This window comes from Dama dama, chromosome 8 (genome assembly GCF_033118175.1).
Source record: "Dama dama isolate Ldn47 chromosome 8, ASM3311817v1, whole genome shotgun sequence".
NCBI lineage: Eukaryota > Metazoa > Chordata > Mammalia > Artiodactyla > Cervidae > Dama > Dama dama.
This window is the reverse complement of record NC_083688.1, coordinates 11,230,307-11,245,808: the sequence shown is the minus strand read 5'-3', so window position 1 is coordinate 11,245,808 and position 15,502 is coordinate 11,230,307. Positions and strand designations below refer to the sequence as shown.

The 15,502-nt window shown below is 51.4% G+C and overlaps 1 protein-coding gene across 1 annotated transcript in view; it reads right to left on the bottom strand.

Moving 5' to 3' along the window:
* The window catches only part of OPRD1 (opioid receptor delta 1), a 37,629-nt gene extending 22,479 nt beyond the window's left edge, over positions 1 to 15,150 (bottom strand). The window contains exon 1 of the mRNA XM_061147859.1: positions 14,924 to 15,150. Coding sequence (XP_061003842.1) covers positions 14,924 to 15,150 — 227 coding nt within the window. The remainder of the gene's footprint in view (positions 1 to 14,923) is intronic.
* Between the last annotated feature and the right edge of the window lie 352 nt (positions 15,151 to 15,502).

Sequence of the window (15,502 nt, the reverse complement as noted above, 5' to 3'; positions counted from 1 at the left end):
GTTAACGACAACGACGCCCAGCAAGCGTGTCGAAAGAGAAGATTAACGACTGGCCTTGTAGAAATACAAGGCCCCTGAGCTGCACATGAGTGAGGGGGGTGGGGTGGCCTTCAGGGCGCACCCAGCAATAAACAGGGTAGGCACCTTGTTTGGTACAACACATCCATGGGAGGCAGGGAAGAGAAATTCTTCCCCACCCTGGCTCTGCTTCTGGCGTAAGGACGGCTGGACCAGCGGATGAGGCAGCTGGACACTACAGAAGCCCCAGAGGCAGATTTCCTTAGACGTGGCCTATCAGCCCATGAAGTCAAGTGAAGTGAAGTGAAGTTGCTCAGTCGTGTCCGATTCTTTGTGACTCCATGAACTGTAGCCTACCAGGCTCCTCAGTCCATGGAATTTTTCAGGCAAGAGTACTGGAGTGGGTTGCCATTTCTTTCTCCAGGGGATCTTCCTGACCCAGGGATCAAACCCAGGTCTCCCGCATTGTAGGCAGACCCTTCACCATCTGAGCCACTAGGGAAGCCCCAATGGTTCTCTGAAAATAGAACATGTCCCTCCTGCAAACACCTACTTACGTACTGCCTGAGTGTGTTAGACCCTAGACTGGGCCTCCAAAGGATGCTCACCCCCCCTCCCCCTCATCTGGGGAGAGAGGAATGAGTGATCAGGGGTTTGAAAAGTGTACGGGTCTCTGATGCGGCATGCATTGGACACTGTGGGAACACAGAGACGGCATTAGAGAAGTCTCCTGGAAACTTACTAAGGAAAGACTCACTAAGCTGAAAGTGAAAGGTGAAAGTGAGTCGCTCAGTAGTGTCCAATTCTTTGCAACCCCATGGACTATACCTGGAATTCTCCAGGTCAGAATACTGGAGCGAGTAGCCTTTCCCTCCTCCAGGGATCTTCCCAGCCCAGTGACCAAACCCAGGTCTCCTGCACTGCAGGCGGATTCTTTACCAGCTGAGCCACAAGGGAAGCCCTACTAAGCTGAAAAGGAAGGGGTGTTACTGTAAAGCAAACAGAAGTCTGAGGTTCCCGCACATCTTCTTTCTCTCTTGTCTTGTCATTGGGAGAGTTTTCTTATACATCCCAGCCCCTCAGAGGGAATCTCATTAACAAAGTGCTAACTAGATATTTACGAAACACTCAGTGAGGCCTCCTCAGAGCCAGGGACTGATCTAGGAAACAGGACAGAAGATGAAAGGGACGCAGTCCCCGCCCTCCAGGAGCCACCGGTGTAAAAAGACAAGCACTGGAAGGTGCGATTACACTACAGTCAGAAAATACCCATTTCAAGATCACTGATGTGTGTATGTGTGTCTCCCCTCTTCCTATATGCCAGACACTGGTTGAAGGTACTTGATTTCCATCATTGCACTTAATCCTCATGACTAATGACTCTGGTGAGCATTATCACTGCATTTAGCAGACCAGGGGACTCTGAGGCTCAGAGAGGCAGAGAAACTTGCCCAAGATCATAGAGCCAGTAGGTTATATGACCAGGACTTAATCCCAGGTCTGGCTGACCCTGTGATGGTCATTAATTTTATGTGTCTATGTGGCTAGGCTACAGTACCCAGTTACTTAATATTGCAGAGGAACCAGAGATCAAATTGCCAACATCCGTTGGATCATAGAAAAAGCCAGTGAGTTCCAGAAAAACATCTACTTGTGCTTCACTGACTACACTAAAGACTTTAACTGTGTGGATCACAACAAACTGGAAAATTCTTAAAGAGAGAGGAATACCAGACCACTTTACCTGCCTCCTGAGAAACCTGTATGCAGGTCAAGAAGCAATGATTAGAACTGGACATGGAAAAACAGACTGGTTCAAAATTGGAAAAGGAATACAACAAGGCTGTATATTGCCACCCTGCTTATTTAACTTACGTGCACATCATGCAAGATGCTGGGTTGGGTGAATCACAAGCTGGAATCAAGATTGCCAGGAGAAATATCAACAACCTCAGATATGCAGATGATACTACCCTAATGGCAGAAACCAAAGAGGAATTGAAGAGCCTTTTGATGAAGATGAAAGAGAAGAGTGAAAAAGCTGGCTTAAAACTCAACATTCAAAACACTAAGATCACGGCTTCTGGCCCATCACTTAATGGCAAATAGATGGGGGAGAAATGGAAACAGTGACAGATTTTATTTTCTTGGGCTCCAAAATCACTGCTGATTGGTGACTGTAGCCATGAAATTAAAAGATGCTTGCAACTTGGAAGAAAAGCTATAACAAACCTAGACAGCATATCTAGGCAGAGACATCATTTTGCTGACAAAGGTCCATAGAGTCAAAGCTATGTTTTTTCCAGTAGTCATGTATGGATGGGAGAGTTGGACCATAAAGCAGGCTGAGCAGTGAAGAACTGATTCTTTAGAACTGTGGTGTTGGAGAAGACTCTTGAGAGTCCCTTGGACAGTAAGAAGATCAAACCAGTCAATACTAAAGGAAATCAACCCTGAAGATTCATTGGAAGGACGGATGCTGAAGCTGAAGCTCCAATTCTTTGACCACCTGATGCGAAGAGCCAACTCACTGAAAGAGACCCTGATGCTGGAAAAGATTGAGGGCAGGAGGAGTAGGGGGTGACAGAGGATGAGATGGTTGAATGGCATTACCAACTCAATGGACAGGAGTGTGAGCAAATTCTGGGAAATAGTGAAGGACAGGGAAGCCTGGCGTGCTGCAGTCCATGGGGTCGCAAAGAGTCGGACACTACTTGGCAACTAAACAACAAATTTAATCAAACCCTAAGCAAGTTGTTGCTGTGAAGGGATTTTGTAGATATGATTAACATCTACAATCAGTTGACTTTAAGGAGATTATCCATGATAATGAGTTTTGCCTGAAGAGCAAAACTGAGGCTTCCCAGAGGAAGAAGAAATTCTGCCTGTGGACCACAGCATCAGCTCTCGCCTGACAGTTGCCAGCCTGCCAACCTGCCCAACAAATTTCAGACTTGCCTAGCCAGACCCCAAGTTGCATAAGCCAATTCCTTGAACTATATACCTCACTGGTCTCTTTTTTTTTTTTTTCTGGTAGGATTCTGACTGACACAGACCTGAAAATCATGCTCTAGACTAAGGCTGGTGCCAGGAAGCCACCATCTCCTCACCCCAAAAAAGGACAATGACCACCACCAGCGTGCTAGGTTGTTTAAGGGGTCGAGTGTGATGAAGGGCAGTGATCAAGTGGAGAGAGAGCAGGCCTGGCCAGGCAAACACTTACTAACCTTGGTGTCCTCGGGCAGAAGTCTTACATCTCTGAGTCTCAGCTTCATCATCTGTAAAGGCACTTTCAATGGTTCCTCTCTCATAAAAGTGCTATGAAGATTAAGTGAGATTTGGCATGGAAGGTCTCCAGCATGGCGCCTTGTAATATGGCCAAAACACAGGCTCATTTTTGCCACAGTTGTAACTGGTTGGATTCTTAATTATTTTGAGTCGTTACCATTGCCAAGTGAATGTTCCCATCCCGTAATTCAGTGTAAAAAATGCCCACAACCTTATTATCCTTAGTGATCCTATATGAATGCTACCTAGTTTGCCTGATCTGTCCCTCCCCCTGACCTCACACCCCAGGGCCACTCCTTGAGGAGACGGACAAGGCAGAGCACTTCACACTCAGTCTCCTCTGACTCACACCCACCCTGGGAAGTGGGTATCAACACATTTCCATTTCATTCCCAGAAGGAGCCTGTAGCACAAAGAGGTGCTTGTCAAGAAGCACAGCGGGAACAGAACCAGGGTCTAAAGTCACATGTCCTGAAAAGCCCAGGCTTCCCTGCTCCAGGCCTTTGGCCATGCTGGGCATTCCTTATTATATACACCTCCTTCTGCCTGACACACAGCAGTTTCCCTTTTGTTCTATTTATTAACAAGTCAGTATTTTATTTTATTCTTATTGTTTTTTTAATATTTAATCAACTAATCTTCAATTTAAAAAAAAGAGTGTGGGCTCTGCAATCAAAATGACCTGACTTCAATCTGACTCCAGAACTTTGAGGATGTTATTACATCAAACATTCTCTGAGCTTTGAGTTTCCCCATCTAGAAAAAGGGGTAAACAGTACTCACTAACAGGGTGAGGATTAAACAGGATAATATATACACATCCCTAAGCAGAGCACCTGGCACAAAATAAATGTGCAATAAAGAGAATCATCATCCATGATTCAAAATTCTACGCCCTGGTGAAAAGGTTACTTCTGCAGGGGAGGGCAGCGAGGACATTTCCACCTCTCCATGTGTTATGTTTGTTGAATGGGGCTTACCTAGGCCCGCTGCATTGGGAGCATGGCGTCTTAGCCACTGGACCACCAGGGAAGTCCCCTGAATGGGACTTTCTGACCTCCCAGGACTCTGAAGTTTGAGTTTCTTCCACTTATCAAGAAAGACTTGGGAAGCTACAGAAGGAAAAATTCTTGCTGCACACGCCCACCCAGGCCAGAGACAAAGCTGCTGATTTCTGCAGCTGCACTGGGAGTTCTAAATCAATAGAATACAACCCAGACACCCCGTCCTACTCCATGCCCCTCAGCTGGTAATGGGACCGCTGCAGCCTGCATGATGGTAAATTGCTAATTTAAGCCTGGCTTCTGCTCTGCCCCTCGATTATCCCTCTTCCTGTGCATGTTATGATATTCCGGGTAGCCAATTAGATTTCGAGGTCCCAGGACTCTGACGTTAATGAAATCATGTCTTGCCCTTGCACAGCCCCCTTCCTCTAAAGTTCAGGCATCATCCTCCAGGAAGGGGAGAAGGGAAATCTGAGATGCATTCTTCCTCCAGTCCCAGATACGGGAAGAGGAGCCTGAAATTCTGTTTACCTTTCCTCTACCTAAATCTCCAGTGCCAAACCTCCACATAGTAGTTTGCCAGAACCCTCTTGCACAGCTTCATGGACAGGAAACTGCATGAGTGAGCTTCAGGAATCTCAGAGCCTCGGTTCAAAGGCTGAGTTTGCCATTTTCCCACTGTTGCCCTCAGCAAGCAAGTTACCACCTCTGAGCTTCAGTGGCCTTCTCTGTCAAATGGACAGAAACAAGGGACCAAGTATGTCAAAGAGTTGGGAGAATTAAATGAGACCGTGTATGTGAGGCACTCGGTACAGAGGTGCCCACCGTGTCAGCCCTCAGCAGCGGTATCTTTGGTGTTAAGTCCAACAAGTTGATATGCCATGCTTTGCTATAGACCTCTCTCTTATCCAGGATGACCAGGCCAGAGCCCATGGAGGAAGTGTCTTGGGGCCACCTGCCCCTCCCAACAGGGCAGCCCTCTGACCACGTGCGGGCTCCTGCCCTCCTCACCAGGAGGAATGGAAAATCACCAAATGTGGGGCATTTCCCAGCACTTCAGGAGGATGAGTTTTTGTAACCAAGGGAAACAGATTACCTCCATCTGTCCTGCAGAGGCATCTGGCCTGGCTGAGGGAAGCAGCTTCTTTCCCTTGGCTTAATCCCTACCCCTGCTCCCAAGTCCTAGGCAACCAGCCAAAAGGCATCGTTATCACCAACAACTTCCTGATATGGGCCAGGCCCCGTGCTAAGGCCATGCATCATCTCCCTTAACGTTTGCCCTCGCTGTTGTCTCTGCTAAAACGCTTCCTCCCAGCAACTGGCCTCTGCTCAATGGTCTCCTCCCCCTGCCCACCACCATCCTCCCCATCTTTACCAGCAGCCCCGCCATTCTCCCTCCCCGAGTCTGCTTGAGTTGACTTCATTGCCTATATCATTGGCCTTACATCTATTTCTTTATCATCTAACTTTTCCCCACTAGAATGTCAGCTCCATGAGGACAGGGACTGTGTCTTGATCACTGTTGCATACCGAGTGCCTAGAACCCTGCCTGGTACTTAGGACGAGCTGCCCAATATACGTTTACCTGCAATACAGGTGTTTTTCTACCATCCCCATTTCTCAGAGGAAAAAACAGGCTCAGTGAGGTGAGCCCAAGGGTGGAAGGCCAACAAGTTGTGGATCACAACAAACTGGAAAATTCTTCAAGAGATGGGAACACCAGACCATCTGACCTGCCTCCTGAGAAATCTGTATGCAGGTCAAGAAGCAACAGTTAGAACTGGACATGGAACAACAGACTGGTTCCAAATCGGGAAAGGAGTACGTCAAGGCTGTATATTGTCACCCTGTTTATTTAACTTATACGCAGAGAACATCATGTGAAACGCTGGGCTGGATGAAGCACAAGCTGGAATCAAGATTGCCAGTAAAAATATCAGTAACCTCAGCTATGCAGATGACACCACCCTTACGGCAGAAAGTAAAGAAAAACTAAAGGGCCTCTTAATGAAAGTGAAAGAGGACAGTGAAAAAGTTGGCTTAAACCTCAACATTCAGAAAACTAAGATCATGGCACCCGGTCCCATCACTTCATGGCAAATAGATGGGGAAACAATGGAAACAGCGAGACTTTGTTTTTTGGGGCTCCAAAATCACTGCAGATGGTGACTGCAGCCATGAAATTAAAAGATGCTTCCTCCTTGGAAGAAAAGCTATGACCAAACTAGACAGCATATTAAAAAGCAGACATATTACTTTGCCAGCAAAGGTCTCTCCAGTCAAAGCTATGGTTTTTCCAGTAGTCATGTACAGATGTGACAGTTCAACTATAAAGAAAGCTGAGCGCTGAAGAAGTGGTGCTTTGAACTGTGGTGTTAGAGAAGACTCTTGAGAGTCCCTTGGACTGAAAGGAGATCCAACCAGTCCATCCTAATGGAAATCAGTCCTGAATATTCATTGCAAGGACTGATGCTGAAACTCCAATACTTTGGCCACCTAATGTGAAGAACTGACTCATTGGAAAAGACCCTGACGCTGGGAAAGACTGAAGCGGGAGGAGAAGGGGACAACAGAAGATGAAATGGTTGGATGGCCTCACTGACGTGATAGACATGAGTTTGAGCAAGCTCTGGGAGTTGGTGGTGGACAGGGAAGTCCGGCGTGCTGCAGTCCAGGGTCACAAAGAGTCGGACATGATTGAGTGACTGAACTGAACGATGTGAGAAGGCAGCTAGCAAAATATTATATATGATGTGATCATTATTTCAATACAGTATGACACCAATGTCATTAAAACACACACACACAGTGAGAGACACAGAAAGAGATGGGAAGCAAATATATCAAAATGACAAAGCATTTCTCTTTATGGTAGGATCATGGGTAACATTTGTCTCTGCTTAATCACCTCAGTAGTTTCTGAAATAACTAGTGTTACTTATAGCAACATGTGTTACTGTGTTTATTGTAAAAGAAAATGTTTAGTGTTGAGCTGATAGTTTCCCTGTAGTATCCACCCCAAAATTCTAGTTCCTCTGGGGCTCAAGAAATGTCGCTCAAATGAATGAGAAGCAAGTCTCACTCTTCTTCTAAATAGACAAAATCATGGGAAATGTGTATAGTGTACTTACCAAGTTCCTGGCTCTGTACTGAATTCCTTCACGTCCAGCCTCATGAGCTTCTCATAAGCACCCTGTGAGGGTGGGGGTCTCATGGGGTCTATTTCTACTCCCATTTTACAGATGAGAAAACTGAGGCCAAGAAAGGACATGCATGTATCTCCCAAGCTCCCTCTCTTAGTAAATGCGATCCTAGGTCAGTCTGGCTCTGACATCCAGGCTCTCAAGTGCTATTACCCCATGCAGAGGCCTGAGAGGTTTGCAGACAGCAATCTGCCTTCCTCTCCAGCCCTGGTCCTCCCTCCTCTAACTAGACAGCCCCAACCTTCACCTCCACTGCCCACGTGTCTCATGGACAGCAGTGGTAGAGTGGGTCTGGAGGGGTTTGGGGGCCAAGAAGACCTGGGTTTGCCCCTTTCTGGCTGTGAGAGGCACCTGCTCCATCTGAGCTTTCTGGTCCTCATCTCTTGCTCCCTTGCAGGCCCGTCATGGCTCAGAGGAGCCTCTGGCATGTGGCAGGAACGTGGGAGTGACTCCTCTGGCTTTTCCCTGGTGTGCCTATGAGTCACACACTCCCCGGAAAGTAAACCCAAGAGGCTGGGAAGCCAGGCCCCGGGGCAGGGCCAAGAGGCACAGAGACATGGGCCAGGACTGCAGCTGTCCTCCCTGCTCAGCCTCACCAGGGCTCATCCGGCCCAGCCTCCTGCTTTCTGCAGGTCCCACAGCACCGCAGTTTGAAAGGCACAACCAAGGCTAGGATTTCCGGGGCCTGCCCGAGGTCATCCAGCTCTCCATTGCCCTGATCCAACCCCTTCCAATCTGCCCCATGACCCCTACAACCAAATTCATCCTCTTGAACTCCATTCTGCACAGACTGCTCCAAAGTCCTCTTCCCCATGGCCTGTGACTCCAAGTTCCCTCATTTCCCAGCATGACTGCCTTACCGTGGGCCCAGGAACCTGTCCAGCCTCACAACTCGAGCCTCAGCACAGCCTCCAGCCCCTCATACAGCCATGCTGGACCTGAATCCAGGCTTCTCTTAAGTCCTCCCTCCCCTCTCCCCACCAGAATAGTAGTAAGTGTTAGTCGCTCAGTCGTGTACAACTCTTTGTGACCCCCCTGGACTGCAGCCTGCCAGATTTCTCTGTCCATGGAATTCTCCAGGCAAGAAAACCAGAATGCACTGCCATTTCCTACTCCAGGCTGTCTTTCTGACCTAGGGATTGACCTCAGAAAGGTAAAAGAGGAGAACGAAAAAGCTGGCTTAAAACTCAACATTCTAAAAACTGAGATCATGGCTTCTAGTACCATCACTTCATGGCAAATAGATGAGGGGAAGAAATGGGGCTCCAAAATCATTGTGGATGGTGACTGCAGCCTTGAAAGTAGAAGACATTTGCTTCTTGAAAGGAAAGCTATGGCAAACCTAGACAGTGTATTAAAAAGCAGACACATCACTTTGACAACAAAGGTCCATATAGTCAAAACTATGGTCTTTCCAGTAGTCATGTACGGATGTGAGAGTTGGAGCAAAAAGAAAACTGAGTGCTGAAGAATTGATGCTCTAACTGTGGTACTGGAGAAGACCCTTGACAGTCCCTTGGATGGCAAGGAGATCAAACCAGTCAAGCTTAAAGGCAATCAACCCTGAAGATGCATTGGAAGGACTGATGCTGAAGCTAAAGCTCCAATTCTTTGGCCACCTGATGCAAAGAGCCAACTCATTGGAAAAGACTCTAATGCTGAGAAAAATTGAAGGCAGAAAGAGAAGGGGGTGACAGAGGATGAGATGGTTGAATGGCATCACCAACTCAATGGACATGAGTTTGAGCAAACCCCGGGAGTTGGTGAAGGACAGGGAAGCCTGGCCTGCTGCAGTCCAAACAGTCAGACATGAATGAGCAACTTAACAGCTCCAGCATTGCAGGTGGATTCTTTACCATCTGAGCCACCAGCGAAGCCCTCATCAGAATGACTCCCTCCAATTCCCGGGGGCTGGCTCATTGAGTTCCTCTAATATGTGTAGCCCCCTCCCCCAGGAATTTTGGAAGGCAGAGACTGTGGTCAGTGGTTCATCACCAGCCCCAGGGGCTGGCCGCAGCTCAGCACTCGGCAGGCGCTCCTGACAACCAAGGTGAGGCAGACACCCCCCTGCAAGACCTTTCCTGCTGTGGCCCCTGGCAGCCAGCCCCGCCCCCAGCACTCCTCGTGCAGCCACGGTGAACTTCCCCGCCCTCTGCAGTGCTGCCTTCCGATCACCTCCTGAATATTTCTTTGCTCGAGCTGTTCCCCCTGCCTGGAATGCTCCATCCTCACCTCTCTGTGGAGCCAACCACCACTCCTGCCTGCGTCACGACACAGCACCGTCACCACCTGCCCTGGCTGGGTGCCTCCAGACTCCATCAGCTCTGAAAATTTGCAACTGTCCCTGGAGCTGTAACTTACTAGGGGGACCAGGGGACACGCCTGTGTCAGAAGCCAGGGCCCACGATGCAGCTTCAGCTGAGCGTCTGGGCCGTGGGGGCTGCAGCTGGGCAGGCCTGGCAGGGTCAGTATCAGCAAATGCTTGTTGAATGAATGAATGTGCAGATGATGCAGGAAGCAGGAAAGGACCCAAGGTGGAAAGTGTAGACAATCTCATGGCCAGAGCCTGAGCAGGAGCAGCCTGCCTGCCCAGAGCAGACCCTGGGTGCCAGTTAATCTCAGCATCTGGCACGTGCTGAGGCCTACTCTCTGCCCAGCGCTGTGCTATGACCTTTACACGCATGATCTCAAGTAGTCCTCCCAAGAGCCTAGCATGATCACCACAATTTTGCAAACGCAGAAAGCGGGCTCAGGGGAGTTAAGCCGTTTGCCCAAAGCCACACCACTGGACATGGTAGAGCAGGGATGGTAGGCCAGCACCACCTGACCTCCTGGTGTGACCTTCTCCACTGCACTGTCTCACCTCACTGGGACCTCTCCTGGCCCAGGGGCCCCGGGGTCTGCAAGACCTCAATCCAGGCAAGAGAGGGGAAGGAGACCAGAAGGCAAGAGGTTCATGCCGGGTCTCCGAGAGCAAGACAGGAACTCAGGCTCCCACCCCTGGCACCTGGGCAGTAGACAGACGGGACAACCAGAATGCCTCATTCACCCGTCGTGACCCTGCCCCACACCAGGCTGCCAGGCCCAACCTCCCCTGCCTGCTTGCTCCGTCCTGCAGCTCCCTAGGATGGGGGGTAAAACACAATGCTCTTCCAACATCACCTTGTCATCTTTAGGACGAAGGTGCCTCTTACGCAGGTGCTACGATCCACATTTTATAAATGAAGAAACCAGGGGGCAGAGTGGCCATCCAACCTGCTAAAGATCTGGGCAGGTGGCAGAGCTGGCATTTGATACAAGGAGGAGAGTCAGAAGAGACACCAGCCCAGGAAGAGCTCAAGGGGCAGAGTCATGAAGAGACCGGGAGGCCTGGTGGGGGGTGGCAAGAGACACAGCAAGGTGTAAACATGCCTAAACCAGGGTCAGGGCAAGGTAGAGACAGGGGACAGGCAGGCGGACAAGAGGTCACACTGGAGAAGCATTGACTCCGTTCTCCTCCCTGGATTCGGGGCAGGCAAACCAGGAAGTTTCTGGGCCACGTCCAGGGAAGATGGCATCATCACTGATGACTTCTGAAGATGGAGTCATCGAGATGCGGGGATCCTTAAGCCCTTCACTCCACTCCGCCTAGAGAGCTGGGATGGGAACTCTGAGATACCAGCCGTGCTCAGGGCATGACTCCACCCAGAAGGAGGGGTTGTCAGGCATCTGCTGTAAAGACTCCCCAAGTCCCCACACTGGCTGAACTCACCCTGCAAGGGGAGAGAGGGAGCATGTGCCTGGGGACCACACATCCCCAAACTCTGCTCACACTTCATGGAAGCCTCAAGAACCACAGGCTGTTGGCTAAGAGTGCAATTCCCAGAGGCTCCTCTCATGTATCCAGAAGGATGAACAGGCTTCCCAATCATGTCCTTGGAAGTTGGGATGGAGGAACAGGGAGTGCTCTGTGCTCTGGGATTCTGAGATTCCTGTATTCTTTCTTTTTTTTTTTTCAGCCACTCATGTATGTCAGCCTTGTTCCTCACCTTTTTACTTAGTTATCCTCTCCCTACCCTTCAGCTCCTCAGAGGCCTTCCTGGAGTTTCCAGACCAGGTGAGACCCCCCCACCCTCCACCCCGATCCTGGGTCCCACAGCTCACTCCTCATGGCCCTCAGCACAGCTGCAAACTTCTATCTGTTGGATGACTAGTGGATGAATGTCTATTTCTCCCAGACCTAAGCTCCACGAGGGCAGGGATGGTGGGTTTTCTTCCCCACCATCACATCTCAGCATCTAGCATGGATTTTCATTGAATGAGTTAATTCTTTTCATTCCTTCACATAGAAACCCTCCCTGTTCTCAAAGGGCTTAAAGGGCTCAGACACAACATGTCTCCTTTAATCCTCACCACCACCCCAGATACACTGCTGTTACTTTCACTTTATATGTGAAGAAATGAGCTTTGGAAAGGTGAAATCACTAGTCCGAATACACAGCAAGTAACTGACTTTGAACTTCGGATTTACACATTGATATGTCTGGCTTCAGAGCCCCAGCTCTGCCACTCACCTTCCTCCTTCTTTGTCCCAACAGCCCGCTGGATCATTTTTGCAAACCCTCCCCTGCTCTCCAAGTAGGTTGAGCTCAGGACTGACAGGCAGAATTCATCCATTCAATCACTCATTCATCCAGTCAATCAACTGACTCACTCACTGGTGGGCTAAGCTCTGCACGGTCAGAGAACCACGGATACTTTGGAGGTTTTCTTCATCCTGGCTCCCCGCTGTCCACACACTGCTCTTGGGACTTTGCCAGCAGAAGCCGAGCCCCAGACAGCTGCCCTGTCCCTAGCCTCCCTTTCAGTGGGGGATGACTCAGTGCCAGGGCCTGTCATTCCCCTCCCCAAGGATGGCAGCCTAAAGCACACTTGCTATATAACATGTAGAGTCATCGTGCTTTTGTCTCCACCATTCTCTGAGAATCCCAGGACAAGAGGAGGGATAGGATTCCGCCCCCTCCTTCTATGCAATTCTTTGTCCCCTACCCCAGGCAGCTCTGGAAAAAGTTCTGGACTGGGGGAACAAGCCACCTTGCCGCCCTCTGAACTGCAGCTTCTTCACTTGTAGACTGGAGGTGACAATGATGGGGATGCTAATGCCTCGCCCACCGGGCTGCAGGCGAAGATTCAATCAGTCAGGCCCAGTGATCACATAGATGGCTGCCCCGGGAAATGTCTGTGCAACACAGGGACCTAAGGGGTCTGCTATGCTGCTTGCAAGATGCACTTGACACAGGGTGATTTTGGGCAAGGTTGATGGGCAGCACCCTAGCACAGGGAGCCCAGAGCCTGCCCTCAGTGGACCCTCAGAAGTGAGAGGCCCTCCCCTGGCTCAGCGAGGGGATTTCGCTCATCAGCCGACCAGCCAGAGGCCCCAGGAAAGAGACTGGAGATTGAAGTAAACACACTGATGCTCCGCTTTCCCCGGATCAGAGTGCTGAGACCTACCCCCCAACCCCCGAGAGGCCGCGCGTGCAGGAACCTGAGACTCCTGGAATCAGAGCTACTCCCAGGCCCACCTTAGGAAAAGCGCCCCCTCACTCTCCTTCTGAGGAATCTTACTCCTCCTCCTCACACTTATTGGGTCCAGACACCATGCCAGCTGCATTTATAGTGCTCTCTGAGTGCCACCTCACAAAAACCCTGTCAAAGACAACTCTATTAATTCCCCTTTCTATAGATGAAGATACTGAGGCTCAAAGAGGCTAAGTGGTTTACCCCAGTGGCAGAGCCAGTTCATGGGTAGAATTAACGCTCAGGTTGACTTGAGTCTGCAGGACTACTTCCCAAGGTAAAGTGGGGAGAACCACTGACAAAGCAAAGACTGTTCCTGCCTGTGCTTGGGGGAATTTTCTCACTAGAGCTGGGGATGAGTCACTGAGGGCACAGGAAATTCTTGTGCCCTCCGCTCCTCCTGGGGGAGCAAATCTTCCCCAGAGTCATCCAAGCCAAAGCTCCCACAACACCCCCACACCACACAACACTCCGGCGTACTGTGCTCTGTCCGACAGAGGCCTCCCACTCGGGAACTCACATTCCCAGCTGCAGAGACAGGGTCTCTACCCCCAGATGGGGAAATTGAGGCAAGTGGGGCAGACAGTGGGTGGGAGGAAAGGGCCCCCAGTGTGACAGGCATCAGCAATTGGGCCAAGACCACAGTTCAGTTCGCATTTCCAGCCTCTGAATCCACAATCTGCCCCCTGTCTTTTACTCTGTCTGGTGGCACCAGGGCCCAGAGAGGTTTAGGGTTGTCCCTTGGTCAGCCAGCACAGATGATCCATTTCCAATTAACCAGGATGGGAGTTTCCTTTCAATCCCTTTTGCCCGTGTCTGCAATGGCAGGGCTGGGTCAGGAAGACTGCTTCTGGGCAAGCTCATGATGCTTTAGACTCTCTGAGAAGGTCCCTGCACTGAACAGAGACACAATAGAAGAGAACTTTACTTCCTGAGATGAAAGTACAAACTCCACTCCAGCCCAACCATATCGCTTTTGCTTTTGCCAAAAAAAAAAAAAAAAAAAACTGTTGGAGAAGATGAGAAGGTGAGAGAGGGGACATTTGTGAGGAGGATCCACAGCCTCTCTGAATCACGTCCAGAGCTCAGAACCAGATGGCCCCAGGGAAGGAAGCAGAGAGCAACTGGCTGGCCCACTGTACCCAGGAACCATGGTGACCCGTCAGCAGATGCACACACAAGTGTCCAGAGCCACTCTGGATGCTCTCCTCCTATGGGGGCTTCAGGGTCTGACAAGAAACAACAGTCACGTTGTCACTCGCTCCTACAGAGAGAATCACCAACTGACAGTGTGAGACCAGCACATACACCAACACTGGAACCCCAACAGATGGTCCCCAAATGTGACTGGGTAAGCGCCCGTCAGCGTGATGCAGATACACAAGCGCTCCTGTGCCCCCAGCTGCATATTCAGCCCACACACCGCTGTCTCGCCGAGGCCCAGCGCACCTCGGGCATCTCCGCCCACCACCATCAGGTTTGTGGAGGTCCAAACACGCATCGGTACTGTCACAAACACAGAATCACGCACTCACAAACTGTGACAGACACACAACTGTCACCAAACTGTCCCACATAGTCTGACACAGAAATAGGGGGAGGCCAACAGATGATCCAATGTTAGTTAAACGAGCGCGCGCGCGCGCACACACACACACACACACACACACACACACACACACACACCAGGGTCCCCCTTGCCATGGAAGTGCTCTTTCCGCTGGGCCCCCGGGCGCCCCCTGCAGGAAGCCCGGAGGCCCCGGGTGTGCGGAGTCCGAAGTAAGGGTCCCAGGTCGCGGTCCCCACCCTCATCCCCGGGGCCCTGTCGGGCGCTCCAACCCGCAGTGGACTCACCGGACGATCCCGAACATGACGAGCACGTTGCCAAGGAGCCCCACGGCGCACACCGCCGAGTAGAGCGCGGTGATGGCGATAGCCAGGGCAAGGGAAGAGGCGCTCCGTGCTCCTGGTGGCCCCGACGCGTTGGCACCCGCGTTGGGGAAGGCGCTGGGGAACGCGTCCGACGCGTTGGCGAGGAGCTGGGGCTGCAGCTCGGGGTCGCGGGAGGGGGCCGGCTCCATGGCGGCCAGGCGGCCGGGCTGCGTCCCTGCCCGCCGTGCGCCCTGGGCGCAGAGACCCTGTGCCAGCAACGCGCCAAGGGAAGCGGCTGCGGCCGGTACGAGGCCGCGGCCCCGACGTCGCCGGGCGCTAAGCCCCGGCCTCCCTGCTACCTCCGCGCCTCCTCAGCCTCCTCGCCGCCCGCACCAGCCCGGCCCCCGGCTCCCGCCCGCTCTCCAAGCCGGGAGAGCTCTGAGCCCGGAGCCGCTGCGGGCTCCTCGGACGCGCCCGCCGTGCGCACCACGTGGCCCGGAGGCGGCCGCCAGTCTGCGCCCGCGACCGGGGGCGGGCGCTGCACCACCGGCTCGGAGTGGA